General features: G+C 44.1%; 1 protein-coding gene across 1 annotated transcript in view; it reads left to right on the top strand.

Moving 5' to 3' along the window:
• Nucleotides 1-17,241, top strand: part of SAMD13 (sterile alpha motif domain containing 13) — a 55,526-nt gene that overhangs the window by 12,598 nt on the left and 25,687 nt on the right. The window contains exon 2 of the mRNA XM_056845118.1: nt 2,134-2,218. Coding sequence (XP_056701096.1) covers nt 2,134-2,218 — 85 coding nt within the window. The remainder of the gene's footprint in view (nt 1-2,133; nt 2,219-17,241) is intronic.

The following is a 17,241-nucleotide window of genomic DNA, read 5'->3' as shown; positions in this document are numbered from 1 at the left end:
TGGGAATACATAGAAAGTGCGAACAGTATTTTTATAACGTTTTCAAACTCTTAATACATCGCTGGGAATACAAGTGCAGTAACCCACTGTTCTCCCACAAATCATTCCACAAACTGAAAGAACCAAAGAAGCAGAATCTGTTCAGTGTACTCCTTTAATCTTGCTGATAAGACTTGAATTTATAACAATTCTTTGAACTCACAGAGATCAAGAATTCACTTCTGGAAAACATACTGTCAGCAATCTATGTGTAGCGACCAGTAGCATCAGATGGAGAGTCATAACAAGATGGGGATAGGGTTGCCATCCTCCAGGTGGGGCCTGGAGATCTCCCAGAATTTCAATTGATCTCTAGACTTCAGAGATCAATTCACCTGGAGGAAATGGCTGCTCTGGAGGGTGGACTGCATGGTATTATGCCCCACTGAGGTCTCTCCCCATCTCAAATACAGCCCTCCCCAGGCTCCTCCTCCCAAATCTCCAGGAACATCTCTACGCAAAGCTGGCAACCCTAGAGGGACAAATAATTGTGAGCCTAGAAAACCAGGCAAGGCTCCACTAGTGTGCAGCTGTAAATTCAGTGGCCTCTTTATTGAGGGAAAGAGAAGGGGGAAGTATGACAATGGGCCAAACACTCACAGCCTAACCTATCTCAAATGATAGTTGTGAAGATAAAGGGGGAGAGGATGCCACCTGTGCTCCCCTAATCTACTGCCGGGGGGGGGATTAATGTGAGAAATGGAATGGGGGGAAATGTGTGATGCACATGGAGAGAAGTAATTACTAGCTTATTCATGCTGACAGTGGGTCATTTATTGTTTGGGTTGGCTCTGGGTGGCATCAGTGAGACTCCAAAAGGAACCTTTGTGTGAATACCTGTGGCAGCTCCCTGCAACCCTGTCTCCATATGCATCTAAAGGCACATACCACCAGTTCAGTGGGACTCAGATGAACATTGAGATGCAGGTGGAAATTTCTATCTGCAGAGACATTTTCTCTTCACTCAGTTCTCTTGCTGGATTGGCACAACTGAAATTGGACTCACTATATTAACACCTCCCCAGCAGTTCTTAAAGGGGGAAGTTTTAGAGAGCTTCCTTTGTGATCTTAGGTCATCATCTTCTTTATGCTTTACCTGTAGGATGGGAATAGCAAAGCTTGCCTGTCAATACAAGAGGGTATTAATGCACTGGGGAGGGACACTCTGCTATTTATCTGATTGGAGACCCCCCAGTTCTGAGGGTTGGATCCAAAGGTTCTCTTCTGCTAACAGTGGAGCCTCCTAATGACATAACATATCCTTTTCCACTGTAGCAAGGTTCTTTGCACTAGTGGAAGATGCCACCGTTACTGGAATTGAAGTTTTGGATCCAACCCCATTCATATTTACCTTTCATAGACTCATAGAGTTGGAAGGGACCACCAGGGTCATCTAGTGCAACCCCCTGCACAATGCAGGAAATTCACAACTCCCTCCCACACCCCCAGTGACCCATACTCCATGCCCAGAAGATGGCCAAGATGCCCTCCCTCTCATGATCTGCCTTTCTTCTTCCTTCTTTTACTACTAGTACTTCTTCATAAAGGGGGAACTTGTTCTGAGATATAATGATTTGCCAAAGGATGCCAATACAGACATGGGCATGGTTAATAAAATAAAAGTATACATGCACTTTTCAATCTTAATTCACCATCCAGTGGAACATGGTACAAACCTAAACAGAGTGCTGCCCTGGTAAACCCATTGACTTCAATGGATTTAAAAGGGTGTAAATCTGTTTAGCATTACACTGCTTCATCGTAATCCAATGCACATTAGTTTGGGAGCCCCATAGAAATGTGAGACATTCCGAGCAAATAAGACAGGATTGAGCTCTAATTTCAGTTGAAAAGACAGCTGTGTTGTTTGGAGATGTTTCAAATGCTTCAGGATATTCAAAATTTGCTTTCAGAGTTGTGTTTTGTAGAGCCCTGTGTGGGAGTGGGATTTTTTTCTCCTCTCTATTTTCCAACTTCACACTTGACTGCCAAGGAAAAGGGTTAATATCTTCTATTGAACTACATTTGCTTTCATGTCGCTTCTTATAAGTTAACACAACTTTCTTCTTCTTCCTCTCCTTCTTACTGATCTAGTTGCTAATATAAAAGATACTTCAGACTTCCCTATGCTGTCTATTGATATGGAAAACAAAGAAAATGGATCTCTGGACACTGAAAAGTAAGTTGTCCCGTCATGTATCATAATTAGCCTTATTGGGAGAATGGAGCTCAGTTTTGTTCATCTCGAAGCCAAGGAAATAGGAATGAAACCAAATTTTGCAGCCCCACTATTTTTACTTGAAAATCTCCATTTTGTTTTCATTTTTTCCTTCTGCAAAACTGAACCCACCAGTCCTTACTTTCATGCCAGTTTGGTGTAGCAGTTAGTGTTACACTAGGATCTGAAGTCCTGCACTCTAATCCCCATACTTCCATGAAGCTTATTGGATGTCCTTAGTCTAGGGTTGCCAGGTCCCTCTTCGTCACCGGCAGGAGGTTTTTAGGGCAGAGCCTGAGGAGGGCGGGGTTTGGGGAGGGGAGAGACTTCAATTCCATAGGGTCCAATTGCCAAAGCAGCCTTTTTCTCCAGGTGAACTGATCTCTATTGGCTGGAGATCAGTTGTAATAGCAGGAGCTCTTCCACCACCTGGAGGCTGGCAACCCTACCTTAGTCCAGTAACTTTCTCTCAGCGTTGTTGTGAGGTTAAACAGAAGGGAGAACCATAAACACCACCCAGAGCCCCTTAAAGCAGGGGTGGGGAACCTTTTTCCTGCCAAGGGCCATTTGCTCATTTATAACATCATTTGGGGGCCATAACCAGGTATAGATCTCCCGGCACGGGGGGGGGGGGAGAGGCTAGGGTTGCCAGGTCTCCAGCCACCACCTGGCGGTTGGCAACCACAGGGGAGGCCATGCAGAGAAGTCCTGGAGCGCACCCCTGCTCTTCTCTCCCAGGCGGGAGGGCAGCCAGCAGTGGGCTCCAGCAAACGAGGCGCCAGGGGGGCGCAGCCCGTAGCCGATCCTCAGGGAAGAAAGGAAGGAAAACAGAGAAACGGAGGGGGAGAAAAGGACGGAAGGAGACAGACAAAGAGACGAGGCAGAGAGGGGGAGAAAGGAGAAAGTGACAGAAAAAGAGGAAGAGAGAAAAGCCTTCCCCCCCACACACACAAACCCGCACTCGCTGGCCCCACGCAACTGGGCCCCAGCCTCCATGCCTCCCCCAACACACACACACATGGCAGCACACGCAGCCCTGCCCGACCCGGCCTCAGCCTCCATGCCCTCCCACCCCGAGTCCACAAAAGGCCCTCTAAGCCCAATCAGCTCCCACGTGCATGTTCCACCGCCGGGAGCCACCGGCCTCTCCCCCCCCCCTCGCCGCTTGACAGGCGGTGTGAGGGGCTTACAGTGTGCTGTGGCGTTCCTGCATGCCGCGACTGTAGAGGGCAGCCTTGGGGGAAGCATCCCTCCCCCTTCCCCCTTCTCTCGCCAACCAACAGTCAACGAGAGAAGTTCCAAAGGGTGCCACGGCCCCAGGAACACCCTCGGAGAGGGCTGCGCTGTGCTGCGCCTCTGCGGCTGGGCCCTGGAGCTCCTCAGGGGCCGCATACAGCCCCCGGGCCGGACGTTCCCCATCCCTGCCTTAAAGGAAGGATAGAATACAATAGATTAGAAATGCAGTCTTTCCTGATATTTTAAAGCCACAGGAAAAACTGTTTTCCCAGAGAAATAAAATGCAGAATTTTTGGGAAAAGCTGAAATATATGCAATTGTTTCTTAGCAAGCAACATCAAATGCATCGTTTATCATGCAAGCATATGAAATTATATTTTTTGGTATGAAATTAAAAAGTATAAATGAAATTAAAAAGTATAAATGCCTTAATTTTTTACAAAGAAACTGCAAATACACCCAGACATAAAGAGAACCGTGAACTGCAGAAGGGAGCAAACCCTTAGCACATGTATCCTGAGAAGCAGGAAAAAAATAATGTTGAAAATAAAAAGCATACATTTTGCAGGAAACAAAAAGAAATTGCATTTGGACAGAAACAGTCTCAGACTGTCACGATATGACTAACATTGAAAATACTGAACTGTTCAATACTGTATTATCAAACATTACAGCGTATTAATTGTGGGGAGGAAATTACATTTAAACAATAGATGCACCCATGAAAATATATTAAATCTGGCTGCAATCTTACTGTTCTCAAATGCTGCAGATTGTCTTACATTAATTTTTTTTCATGTCATACATTTTGGGGTGAGTAAAACCTTTATTAAATCATTCATTCTTTCCGAAACAGAAAATATATCATAGGAATTTCCCCAAAATTTCTAATTTTTCCCATTCTAGTAAGGGGGGAGTTTAGAAAGAAAGTAGAAAAACCTTTTTCCCCAAAAAAACCTTTCTGAGTTTTTATTCTTGGCCTTCACATCTCTATACTAAATAGATAGTTAAGATTCCATTTTCTCTTTCCTCATACTGTTTTTCCCCATTATGTTTACACAACTTTAAATGCTATTTTTACATTAATGATTAAAAACAGCATAAAATGCTGTGGTAGCAACAAAAATGGATGAAATGAAAAGGCGTAGAATGACAAAACATAAAAACAAAGCGAAATTAAAAATGGCACATTCATATGTTTGTGCATATGGCAGTCATGAGGAACCTTTCTGTTCACTGAAGTCTCAAGGTTTTCTTTAACTCTAGGGGGCAGTGTGGCCCAGCAAACAGAGATTTGTACTTGAACCTGGACCTCAGAGGTACGAGTTCACATTCCTCTCTATGTGTCCTTGAGGATAACATCTCTTACCCTTAAGATTATTTGCTCTCTATGTTTCCAAAACGTATTGTAGCGGATACACATTTTTATGTGAATTAAAATTAGAAGCCTCAGTCACCTTATATCCCAAATAGTTCACTTTTGGAGCCTACCTTATTTTATATGAATCACTGTTCTGCATATACCTCCTGAATGCAAGGAGGCAAACCCAGAGCAGTCATTCATGCAGAATTGCAAGAGGTGGTCTCCCCTAGGAACAGCAATTCTGTTACATTGAATGCAGAGAGGTGCCCAGTTCTCTAAGAGCAAGAATACTTCATCACTAAATGACCCAATCACACCTGCTATAGAGATTCTGCAGAACTATCTACTCCCAGCAGAGGGACCAAACCAGGATAATGAATCATGCAGAGATGCATCAGGCATCCTCTTCTGTGATTGGATTCTTTGAACTCAGCACAAATTTCAATAATGGTATTTTTTGTGGCATACCATTTGGAAATTACTACACTGTAGAAATCATTGTGGTCTGCCTCACTGAGTTATTATGGTGGCCAATTAATACTCTGAGGAACTCTGTACACAAAAACTATATAGTTGATAAACAATATATATAATTAGACCTAAAATACACATTACATCTTTAAAAGAGAGCATTATGCAAAGGATCAGGATATAGGTAAATTCCACTGGATGTCACTTTCATGTTTTATGTAGACTAACGTGAACATAAAGCAGTGTCAGCTATTCATCCAGTCTTGCAAAGTGTGTAAGAACAATAGCTATGGAGAAAGAGCTTTGAGCAAAATTCTAATGCTGTTTTGCAATGCAACTCTGCATGTTCAGAGAAAAGCACATGGTATAGTCCTCCTCAGATTGTATCACTTCAGAATGCAGGGGAAGGGGAAGAATCATCTGCTTAAACTACCATCCCCACGTAGAAAAGGCCTTGCAATTAGTAAACTAGCACATCAGGGAGAAAGTTAAGCTTAGAACCCTTTCTCCCTAATATGCTAATTGTGTGCAGATGGGTGAGTTTTGAGGCAACAAAATATTAAAATCGGTGCCCGTATTCCAAAGTCGTACAGTTCCAGGAGTTAGATGTTTTATTTCAAATATATGCATGCCACCTTTCCAAAGTTGAATGTGTAGGTCAGTCCGTCAAGATCAGCCCTTTCTAGGATAGGAACCACTGTTGTAATTTATTTTGATGAAGAAACTGTTGGTGTGGCATACTGTTTCTGATAAAAGAACAGTCATATAGATTCAAGGAGAGCCAGTGTGGTGTAATGGTTGTGATTGAAGGAGACCCAGTGTGGTGTAATGGTTGTGAGCAGTGGACTCTAATCTGGAGAATGGGGTTTGATTCCCCACTCCTACACATGAGCAGCGGACTCCAATGTGGTGAACCAGGTTGGTTTCCCCACTCCTACACATGAAGCCAGCTGGGTGACCTTGGGCTAGTCATAGTTCTTTTCGAGCTCTCTCAGCCTCACCCATCTCACAAGGTACCTATTGTGGGAAGAGGAAGGCGATTGTAAGCCGGTTTGATTCTCCTTAAAAGGTAGAGAAAATCGGCATATAAAAACTCCTCCTCCTTCTTTCCTCAAGCATTTTATTTTTTCTTCAGAACAGGGGGTTGAGAGCCAGCATGGTGTAATAGTTAAAATGTCAGATATATGCCAATAAAGATTTGTGTTGTGTTAAAAGTGTCAGATTAGCATCTGGGAAACCCAGGTTCAAATCCCCACTCTGCTATAGAAACTTGCTGGGTGACCTCGGACCAGTCACACACTCTCAGCCTCGATCCTGGCAAGTATTTGGATGGGGGACCTCCAAGGAATATCAGGGGCATGACGCAGAGGCAGGCAATAGCAAACGTCTCTGAACGTCTCATGCCTTGAAAACCCAACAGGGTTGCCATAAGCTTGCTGCAACTTGACAGCACTTTCCACCACCACACAGGGGGTAGTTAATAGGCACAGAAAGCCCTGCGTTTATATCCTATCTTCACTTTTTAGCCCAAGGCCTCAAACATGGCCTCAAGCCAAGCAACATGATTAAAAGCTTTAATCCATGTTGGCACTTTCTGAACGGTCTTTGGTAATCCATTCCATAATGCAGTGTCAGGAAATGAAAAAGAAGAGAAATATACAGAGGCAGACTACACACCACCTGAGGAGGGGAGACGGAGAGGGGAACTGGTCACAAGGAGTACAGTTGGCACCAGGGTTGATAAAGGGAGAGGTGGTCTTGTACCACTCAAATCAGGACGCATCCAGGTAGCCCTTTAAATACAAAGAGAAGTGGTCAATCACCAGTCCTTTGCCCTCACAACAATGTTCCCCCATTGTGTTGACTTAAAAAAAGTAGGGAGGTAGGGTTGCCTCCTCCAAGTTGGGAAATACCTGGATATTTTAGGGGTGGAGCCTACAGAAATTGTGGTTTGGAAAGAGGAGGGATAGAATGCCATAAAGTCCACCTTCCACAGTAGCCATTTTGTCCAGATGAACTGATCTCTGTTGCCTGGCAATCAGTTGTAATCCCAGAAGATCTCCAGCTACCACCTAGAGGTTGGCAACCGTATAGGGTGGGTCTTTAAAGACTGTTCTGCTCTGTTTTCAGAATTCTGTGCAGGCACTTCTCATCTCTCTTGCTTCATTTTGTTGGTCAAAGTGTTGAGCACAATTTCTCCCTCACCACAATAGTGGTATTGTTTCCCCTTCCTTTGATCCTCATGACATAAGGACAAGGAACAGTCCTACAAGCTCTCTAAAATATATTGTGTGGCGTTAAAGCTCAATTTTTGGGTGGAGGGAGCTTCTTTAGCCCTGGAAAAGCCCTCAGGAGCAACTGGTACTCACACCGTTGTGAGTGCTAGCTAGTACCTATTAGCTTATAAAGATTAGGACAATTAGATACAACAGAGAAAAGAAAAGCTGGTCCTTTAGGAGCAGTAAGGAAGAGGGAAGACTATTATGTAAGAGCACTATTGATATAAGAAAGATTCCACCTGCTGAAATTCTTTCTTCACGGTTCTAATGAAGGTATTTTATTATTTTGAGGTTTTATATAGCACTTCAGAATGTTTCAAAATGGCTTTGTGTACGAGATCTCAGTAATACTTCCAACAGCTTTCTTTTTTTCTTATTCTTTCCAACAGGTTTTTATTTTTATGCGGGGGGGTGTGTGGTTTTTAAAACCTTTTCCTATAAAAAGATTATAAAAGCTTGCCTCTCAGAGAAGAGAAGGAAAATAAAAAGAAATGAAGGAAAGCCCAAGGGGGAGATTGAAGGAGAAAGAGAAGGGAGAATAAAAAGAAGCAAAGCCTGAAGGAGGGATGGAACCATATGCTAAGGAAAGCCCAGGTGCTTACCAGTCCTCCCGATCCTCCAGTGGTCTGCAGCCATGGGAAACCCTTTCATCTGAGTGAGGACAGCCAATACGAGGCACTGACTTACGGTGGTTCCACCCACTTTCTGAAAAGGTGGGTGGGTGCCATGGCATCTGCATAGGCTTACCATTTACCCAGTGGCAGCAGGCAATCGCTTGTCTCCATCTCAGACCCCAGCCCTCAATAATTTGAGGAATGGGAAATAAAATGGGGGGGGTTTTGGCATAGATAGTGACAATCTAGGAATTTCCCCCCCAGACTTTATGGTAAAGACCTTAAAGATTAGGGGGATTCCTAGAGGATCACCCAGGAATGTCATGTCCATCAACTCTCCACCCAGAAGTGACGTCACAGAAGTGCTGTTACTGTAGAGATTGGGGAAATTCCTAGAGCATCATCTGGAAGTGATGTCACATTCTCCCCATGATCCACCTTCCCCAGCATCATCCTAAAAATCAACCAGTATTTGCCAGTAAAGGGCTGGCAACCCTACCTCTGCAGACTCCATGTTGGAGCACTGTATATATAGCCACTATACTGCAGTAGGTCTCTGAACCCTAACAAAGGTGAGTGTTGATGAAAGCTGTGACAGGTAGAGCACAGAAATTACCGCAGAGGCCCGGCACGGCAGCCAATCAGAACAGTGCACTGAATCAGCCAAGAGGAGCTGTGCTCTGGAGAAGTTAAAATCTGACAAGGGGTGGCTGTTAATCAGAAGTCAAATGTTGAGGGTTAGTTTAACATGAGTGTGAATTGAAGTTCTAAGGAGATACCAGATCTTTGCTTAAGTTACCTTGTGGACAGAACTGAGCGCACAAATATGTTACAGAAAGTCAGCAGGGTTTTGTTGGGTCTTGCGTGTAACTAAATTGTACCATAATGTTCTGTTGATATGGTATAAACCCGCCTGATAGTGTTCTCCTGAGGCATGTACAGTGTAAAACCTAATATCCCATATCTTTACCTCAAGTTGTGGGTTTTTAAAATAACTGTTGCTCTTGTTCACTTTTAAAAGAAACCACTCGTGCCTGTCGGTTTTACCTCAGTTACATTTTTCTTCTTTTATTTGCATTCCCTAGCCACTGTTTCAAGTGGGATGGATATTCCCCAAACTCCATATATCCCCTTGGATTGTAAAATTGTTTAGGTAGAGGGGTTTCTTCACCTTTAGAACTGTTCAGGTTTTAATCTGTTGTGCTACAGGTGAAGTCATTTTTCCCACCCATAGTTAAGGTCTGTAGTGGTTGCAAAAGGCTGAGTTGGATTGGTCAGCCTATCTTTTTCTTGGGCAGTAGGATCTAGGAAATTTGGGCTATGTCCCATTTAGGGACCGAAAACTGGAATGGCTGTATGTTCATTGCTGAGTTGTCTCTTGGCCTACTGTTCCAGAGCGAGCTATAGGTTGGCTGCTGCTTCGTAAGTGCTTTATATTTCTTCTTAAGGTTTGGCCACTGGGGTCACCACCTCAAATGATTATGTGTGGTTATCTGGGAGTCCTGGGATTTAGCTGAACTAGTGATCTGATCCAGTACAAGGCATCTTCATAGTAATAAAACAGCATATTAATAACATATAGCCTCATGCCCAGATATGTTTTTGGAACTGGAATGCTGTCCCTCCCAATAATGGATAAGAATATGCAAGCCAGCTGCCAGGAAAGCACACCAAAGGCACAAAATGTGATATTATTCATGCTCAAAGGAAACCAGTATGAATACTTCCCTAAGGTCATAGCTAGAGGTTAAAAGGGAGCACTGAGCTGCCAGTATTCTCTGTATCTTTCCCCTGCTTCCTCATAACATCTAGGTAAATGATGTGATGTCATCATGATGCATGTTGCAATGTCTTACATCTCATTAATAGATTTTGCAATTCACAGCAGGGCGAAGTGCTGCATTTATCTAGACTTTAGGGGAAGCAGGGAGAAGTGGCTATTCCGCAGGTTCTGTGATGTCTATTTAAACCCTTAGCCATAATGTGTTTGGATTCTCCTTTGCTGTTTTGAGTACTTTGATTTCCTAGCTTCTCTCCAACAATTACAAAAATGCATCCAGTATTGCAGATTAACAGCAGCCCCTAGGTGCATGACAGGGAAGGGCATGGGATTTAGTTCTCCCTTTCCATCCCCATCCCCAACCCCACCCCACCCACTTGTTTTGAGGGAAACTCTAGGGTGATATCTGAATTAGGAAAACTTTTACATGCTTTTTAACAATGTGTTTGGAATTACCTGCCAGTAGGTGGCATTGTGGCAACAAGATCCGGCAAATGGAATTCCCATCTCCAGCTGCCTTAATGGAACAGTCAGAATACGCCATGCAATTCCAATTACTTTGTAGATAATGTATCAGGTTGCTACCTGTTGACAAGTGGAACAAATGGGAAAATGGAGGATTGAGCAAGAAATTACTTCTGCATCATGGACCTAGAACCAACAAGTTAATCCAGGAGAAAGATGAGTTTCTTATCTGAAAGGCTATTTAGGATCTAGGGAAATGTATTCTTGAATAGCTTCTGTAGTCTGCTGACATTTAGACTAGTATAGCTCAATTCTTCTTTTTTTCTTTTTGTCTTTCGCTTTTCCTTTCATTCTTAAAATCTGATTGCAGCAAAGGCTGCCTCCTAGGGTTTCCAGGTAACCAGAAAAAGAAAAAACTAGTGATCTGTATCCTACCACTCCACTAAGCAAAGTTTGAAGCCTTCCTCCAAACTAGGGGGGTTACCGCACTTTGTATTCCCAGCAATGTATTAAGAGTTTTAAAATGTTGTAAAAAACATCGCTTTAAAAGGGTTTTTGGATACCACGGCTTATAAATGGTTGGAAGACGTCTTCACAGCTAAAGGGGCCAAACAAAGTGCAAACAGTATTTTTTATAACGTTTTCAAACTCTTAATACATCGCTGGGAATACAAGTGCGGTAACAGCCTAGGTTTGCCTAGGAAAAAAATCTGTCCCTTTAATAGAGGCTTAATGGGATGTTCTTTTCCAGAAGATGTTATTTACCTCCATGCCATAAAAAGCTTCAGCTGCCCTTTTCTACATTTTAAACCTCTATTAAAAGGATGGGATTCTCCCCAGGCTTGCTGGCAACCCTACCTCCAACAGAAGAACCACTTACATTGGAGAAAGGCTCCTTAGACTGGAGGCATTTTATCTAGCCTTAGGTTAGATACTACCAGGAGTGCCCTGTTTTTTCTACTTTCAACAGCAGTTTGATTTGCCGAAATCAGCAAGTGAAGCTTTCCAAAGTATGGAAATAAAAATTATCCCCCCATGTCTACACATCGATTTGCCAATAAAGGCACAGCTACAGTGGTCACGAGCAAAAAAACAAAACAAAAAACTAGACAGATTTATTGTGGCACATTAAAGACTAACAAGTTGATCATATCATAAGCTTTTGTGGGCGAATGCTCACTTCATCAGATATTTGTAACCACAACATCTGCTACCTTGCTGAAACTTTTCTTCTGAAAGGCTGTATTCTGGTCAAATTTAAACTGATGGTAGTAAAGGTAATTGCAACTCAGCGGATGGATGAGCAACCTGTATGCTACTCACAGATGTACCTCTTTGTTTCTGTTAGTGATAATTAATTAATTAAAACATTCATATCATGCCTGTCTTCTTGGTTCAAGGTGGCTTACAATAATAATTAAAACATCTCCAGATAGAACCAAAGATAAAATAACAAGCTCCAACCCCCCCTTAAAAGATGCCTGCCATCAAACCCCCTCAAATGCCCTGGCAAACTGGCAGGCCTTGAAGCACCTCCTGAAGATCGCCAAGGAGGGGGCCCTCTCACCTAGGGTTGCCAGGTCCCTCTTCGCCACCGGCGGGAGGTTTTTGGGGTGGAGCCTGAGGAGGGCAGGGTTTGGGGAGGGACTTCAATGCCACAGAGTCCAATTGCCAAAGCAGCCATTTTCTTCAGGTGAACTGATCTCTGTCGGCTGGAGATCAGTTGTAATAGCCGGAGATCTCCAGCTAGTAACTGAAGGTTGGAAACCTACTCTCACCTCATCAGGTAGCCCATTCCACAAAGCCAGAGCTATGATGGAAAAAGCCTGGAGTCTGGTTAATGCCAGACAGGCCACCCTAAATTGTGGGATAGCCAATGGATGATGACCACAGTTGGCGCACAGGGAATTTTGAAAGGAAGCATACCTTCAAATATGTGGGCCTAGATTGTGAAGGGCTTTAAAGGTTATAACCAGCACCTTGAATTGAACTTGGAAACAGACTGGCAATCAATTAATAATTTCTCATTTAATCCCTGTCAATACAATGTACTAATATGCAATAAATATCCACATATTATCATTCAAGAGCTCTCTTTAAAAGCACCCTGGTTTACAAGGCTGGTAATCTAGTTTGCTGGAGGGGAGATGTAATCAAAACTGGGCCAGTTTGGATTTAGTACTTCACCCTGCAGCTCATGCGATAATGAGGTGGATTCTAATTGAAGGTGGTTTCTGTTGCAAGCTGCAGGGAAGTATAGTTAGCTTGTGCAGACACTTTGGGTTTTTGAATGAGCGTGTTTGGATTTCTGTTTATTTAGAAATTAATCAGTGGGCATGCTGGGGTAGTAGTTATAAATAGGTTTCCGTTTGTCTGGTGTGGTGTATTATTCCCATCTCTGTCTTTTGATGCTAATATTTCCCAGACTTTGTGATTTCTGCCACGCAATGACTATGAAGGCATGCCTACTGTGGTGGAGGTCAAAACAGCCTACAGCTTTATTCATAATTAGTTCCTCTGTTTCCTGGTGATGGACCAAAATAACAGCTGCCTTGTGTAATGTTTAAGGGGCGTTTGCCGGGTGGGGAGTCTGCTGTGAGTCTCACTGCCAGTTATAAACCTATTTTGTGGACCAGTAATAAGCCTCTTGAGGTGAAGTCAACAGTTTGGAGTTCCATTTTTCAATCCTGTGATTGTGGCCAAAGAAGTCAAGTGCTTTCTTCCATTGCAGAGGGTGGCTCCCAGCTTTGAACTGCTTAGGCAAGGTATTTAAACTAAAGTAAGTACAGGGAGGTGTGTGCTTGAAAGGGAAATTAGAAGAGAATGGCTTTTTTCTGTATTCCATTCCTTGTGGATTTTGCAAACTGTTGGCTCTCTGTGGGCTGATTCTCATTTCATATTTTGTACTCACACTGTTCCTATGCGTACAAAATAAATCAGCCTCTCTCAAGGGTGAAGAATGTGTAATTGGACTTCTGTGTATTTTAAAGGTGTATTACTCTTGCTCCTGTTTTGCCCCTTAGCTTGTGTATTTTGTATTTGGGAATCCATACCTGAGTCCTAAATGCAGAAGTGCAATTGTCCCTGTCATTTTGCCCAAGTAGAGGACTGACCTGTCGGGGGACTCATTGGTGATATAATGACATCACTTGTTGACACAATTGTTGGCCGACAACAGTTTAAAACCAACAGGATCGTTGCCTTGGTGTCCCAGCCCAATAAGCACACCAAGGAGGAGAAGGGTTAAAGATGTATTATTCAGCTGAATAACAGGCTCCAGTCCAAAGCAGAAGCAAGCACTTTTAGTTCAGCATAAGATTATATACTTGCCATAAGAACATAAGAAAAGCCATGCTGGATCAGACCAAGGCCCATCAAGTCCAGCAGTCTGTTCACACAGTGGCCAACCAGGTGCCTCTAGGAAGCCACAAGCAAGACGACTGCAGCAGCACCATCCTGCCTGTGTTTCACAGCACTTAATATATTTGGCATGCTCCTCTGATCATGAATAGAATAGGTATGCATCATGACTAGCATCCATTTTAACTAGTAGCCATGAATACCCCTCTCCTCCATGAACATTTTTTAGGTGTGGTGACCAGAACTGTACACAGTATTCCAAGTGTGGTCTCACCATAGATTTGTACATGGGCAGTATGATATCAGCAGTTTTATGCTCTATTCCTCGTCTAATTATGGCCAGCATGGAATTCGCCTTTTTTACAGCAGCCGCACAAGATGTCAGTCATTACAAACATCATGTTCTCCTCCTCTTTACATCATTCTCTCCCCACCTTAGACATACAAAGTCAAGTTAAGCCCACATCCCAGGCTTTCATGCAACCCATGATCAAAAAATGGCGACGATTCAGCCTTTAGGGTGGGCAGTTTACTATGCTAATGAAGTAACACTTCTATACTCTGGCCTAGGCCGAAGCAACCACCTCATCAGCAGACAAATGAAACAATTGATGCTCAGAGCAGGGCACAGGGGAGATTGTGGGGTTTAACGCATGGCCAATTTGTCTCGCCTTTGTGCCTTAAAAGTAGCAAATTCCCGTGGTCTAAACTCATGACCGTCCAAGGGCTGCGCATCGGACCCACCTTAGGTGTGAATTAAGCAAAAAAAAAAAAAAAAAAAAACCCGGTTAAACAATCCCTCGTTTCTAGCAATCTTTTCGGTGCTAAACCACTACTTTTCTTTATTTCGCTACATTACCGGAACGCCGGCGTGCGTGTAATCACATGACTAGCCTGCTACTAACCTCCTTTCGTTCAAGGACATGCCCCTTACTGGTCTCCCTCACATAGGCGTAAACTTTGGGGGGGCTCAAGCCCCCCCCCAACTTGCAGGGGGGGACTGAGCCCCCACCCCCAGGCAAATGGCAGCTGAAGCACAGTCCTGTCCTACCTTCCTGTTGTATAGGCTGACCCGTTTTTTTTCACATTTCCTGGCCGTCCCGTCTTTTTAATTAAAACGTCCATTTTGTCCTGTTTTGAATAAGCCCAGCCAGTTTTGTTGCCTCGCCCTCACCACGCAGCTTTATTTACACTCGGAAGGAAAAGGCACAACTTTCCAGCTTTGGGTGGAAGCAAAACGTGGTCTGTCAATCTGATCAACGCGTTCCCATCCGCTGTGCTGTTGCGAGCCTCTGAAGCGGCACGCTGAAAAATGTACAAGGCTTTCCTTCCCCTCTCCTCTAGGCTGGCCACCTCGGGATCATCGCAGCTAGTTTCCGGGCGTGGGTGGAAGCAAGGAGGTGAAGTCGGGATGCACTAAAACGAATGACAGGCTAGCCGATTAGAAACAATGGGAGGGGATGCACAGCCTATTGAAGATAATGAGAGCCTGGATTGCCATTGCCTTGCATGAGCTCCATTGAAATACATTACAGCACAAACAGAGTTGCAAAGAAAATGTGGAATGGATTTTACAGTAAGATCTCTAAATCCAGAACTCTGGGACTGGAATGACAGCCCATGGGACTAGCACAATCCATCCTGTCATCCACACCAGCTTCTACTAGTGAGTTCGTTTGCAATGCCTGTAAACTTCTGAGGTTTGCTAGCTTCACCAGATTGCCGGTTTTCTAACATCTCAGCGAAAAAATTCCCATCTCATCTTTTTTTTCAGTAGCACCAACGCACCTCCCTCACTCTAGTATGCATTCCACTGCCCCACTCCAAAAAGCCATCTTATGCCTGAGAAGATCAATGCTTGACAGGTTGAGACGATGGTATACTGGAAAACTGGTGTTCCAAGGGAAAAAAAGGGGAGAATCGGCCTTTGATTGGATAACCCCTCAGCCAATCCTTGGGCAATGACATGGTGGTCACTCCCCTACTATCCTACATTATATGGGTGGCTCAAACGCACAAGGAGCCTTCAGCAGCTACTTGCTTCGGACTTATAGTGGGATGGGCTAGTGTCATGCATTTGACTATCCAGTCTCGGATTAAAATATTGTGAGATAAGGGAGGAGCGAACCAAGAACATTCTGCCCATGCGTTAATCCCCTGTGGATACACTTGTTATCTCCTGTCTCCTACAACCGCGTCAGACGTCTGGGAATCCACAGCTCCTTTCATCTACTTCAGAAAGCTGCTCTCATTATTTTCATTAACCCTTAGCTCAGGCCCACACAATGACGTCACATCAGGTTGTGCCAGAATTGATGTTATCACATCAGGGCGTTGGCAGTCATCCTCCCCATTCCCCCACCCCCATTTTTATGCTGCCCCCCAACTGAGCGGCAGCAGGAAGGGCCAGCCAGGGGCAGGAGGTAACCTGGCAACCCTATAAAAAGATGACTTCAGAGTATGTTCAAAAGCTGAAATCCTGTATACAGTGTAATCCTAAATCTTAAAAATTAATCCGTTTAAGCACACTTCACGGTTTAGCATTGGGCTATGTCAGGAGCTGCAAGAGGGTTGCTAGCTCCGGTTTGGAGATTTTGGAGGTGGAGCCTGAGGAGGGCAGGATTTGGGGAGGGGAGAGACTTCAATGGGGTAGAATGCCATAGAGTCCACCTTCCAAAGCAGCCATTTTCTCCAGGTGAATTGATCTCTGTTGTCTGGAGATCAGTTGTAATTCCAGGACATCTCCAGCCACCACCTGGAGATTGGCAACCCTAAACTACAAGACTTCAAACTGGCAAGCCTGGGATTGGGAGTTCCAGTTCTATCACCATGTGGCAAGCCACTGAAGCTACAGGATGAACCTGTTTCAGGGACCATAGGAAGTTCTGAGCCTGAGAGATCTCCACCCACGAACACAACCCATGGGCTCTCTGACACCAGAAACTGCTATAAAAGCCCCAAGAAAAACTGGGGTTCCCTGTCTGATGCAAAGGCTTACTGCTGGTCCTAACCATTCCTTCTGCCTTTGGGAAGTGCTGATCTTGCTTTCCTTCTGACCTCAGCTCCCCAGCTGCTGCCCACAGTCCCTGCCCTGACAAGAGTTGCATGGTGACTCTGCATAAGTGTGAATGTTTGTGATGATCGTCACACTGATATCCAGCTTTAGCCACACAGACTGCACAAACTGGTTCTCTCTGTGTTAATTTGTATAACCAACCCCAAAAAATGCAGAGCACAGAATGTGACAAGCACTAATGTGATAGTTGGGCTAGCGCGCATGCAGGATTGGGGTTGTTTCCCATTCATCCTTTGACGCGGATGCGTAATAACGAAAGCTAACACCAGAGCTGGGATAATAAAAGGGCCAACTTTATTTTTATTGTTCAAGAGGGATCTGCAGCGCACACAACCAAAAC

Source organism: Euleptes europaea, chromosome 2 (genome assembly GCF_029931775.1).
Source record: "Euleptes europaea isolate rEulEur1 chromosome 2, rEulEur1.hap1, whole genome shotgun sequence".
In the NCBI taxonomy this organism is placed as follows: Eukaryota; Metazoa; Chordata; class Lepidosauria; order Squamata; family Sphaerodactylidae; genus Euleptes; species Euleptes europaea.
Note: the sequence above shows the minus strand (reverse complement) of the source record. Positions and strands in the feature narration are given on the sequence as shown.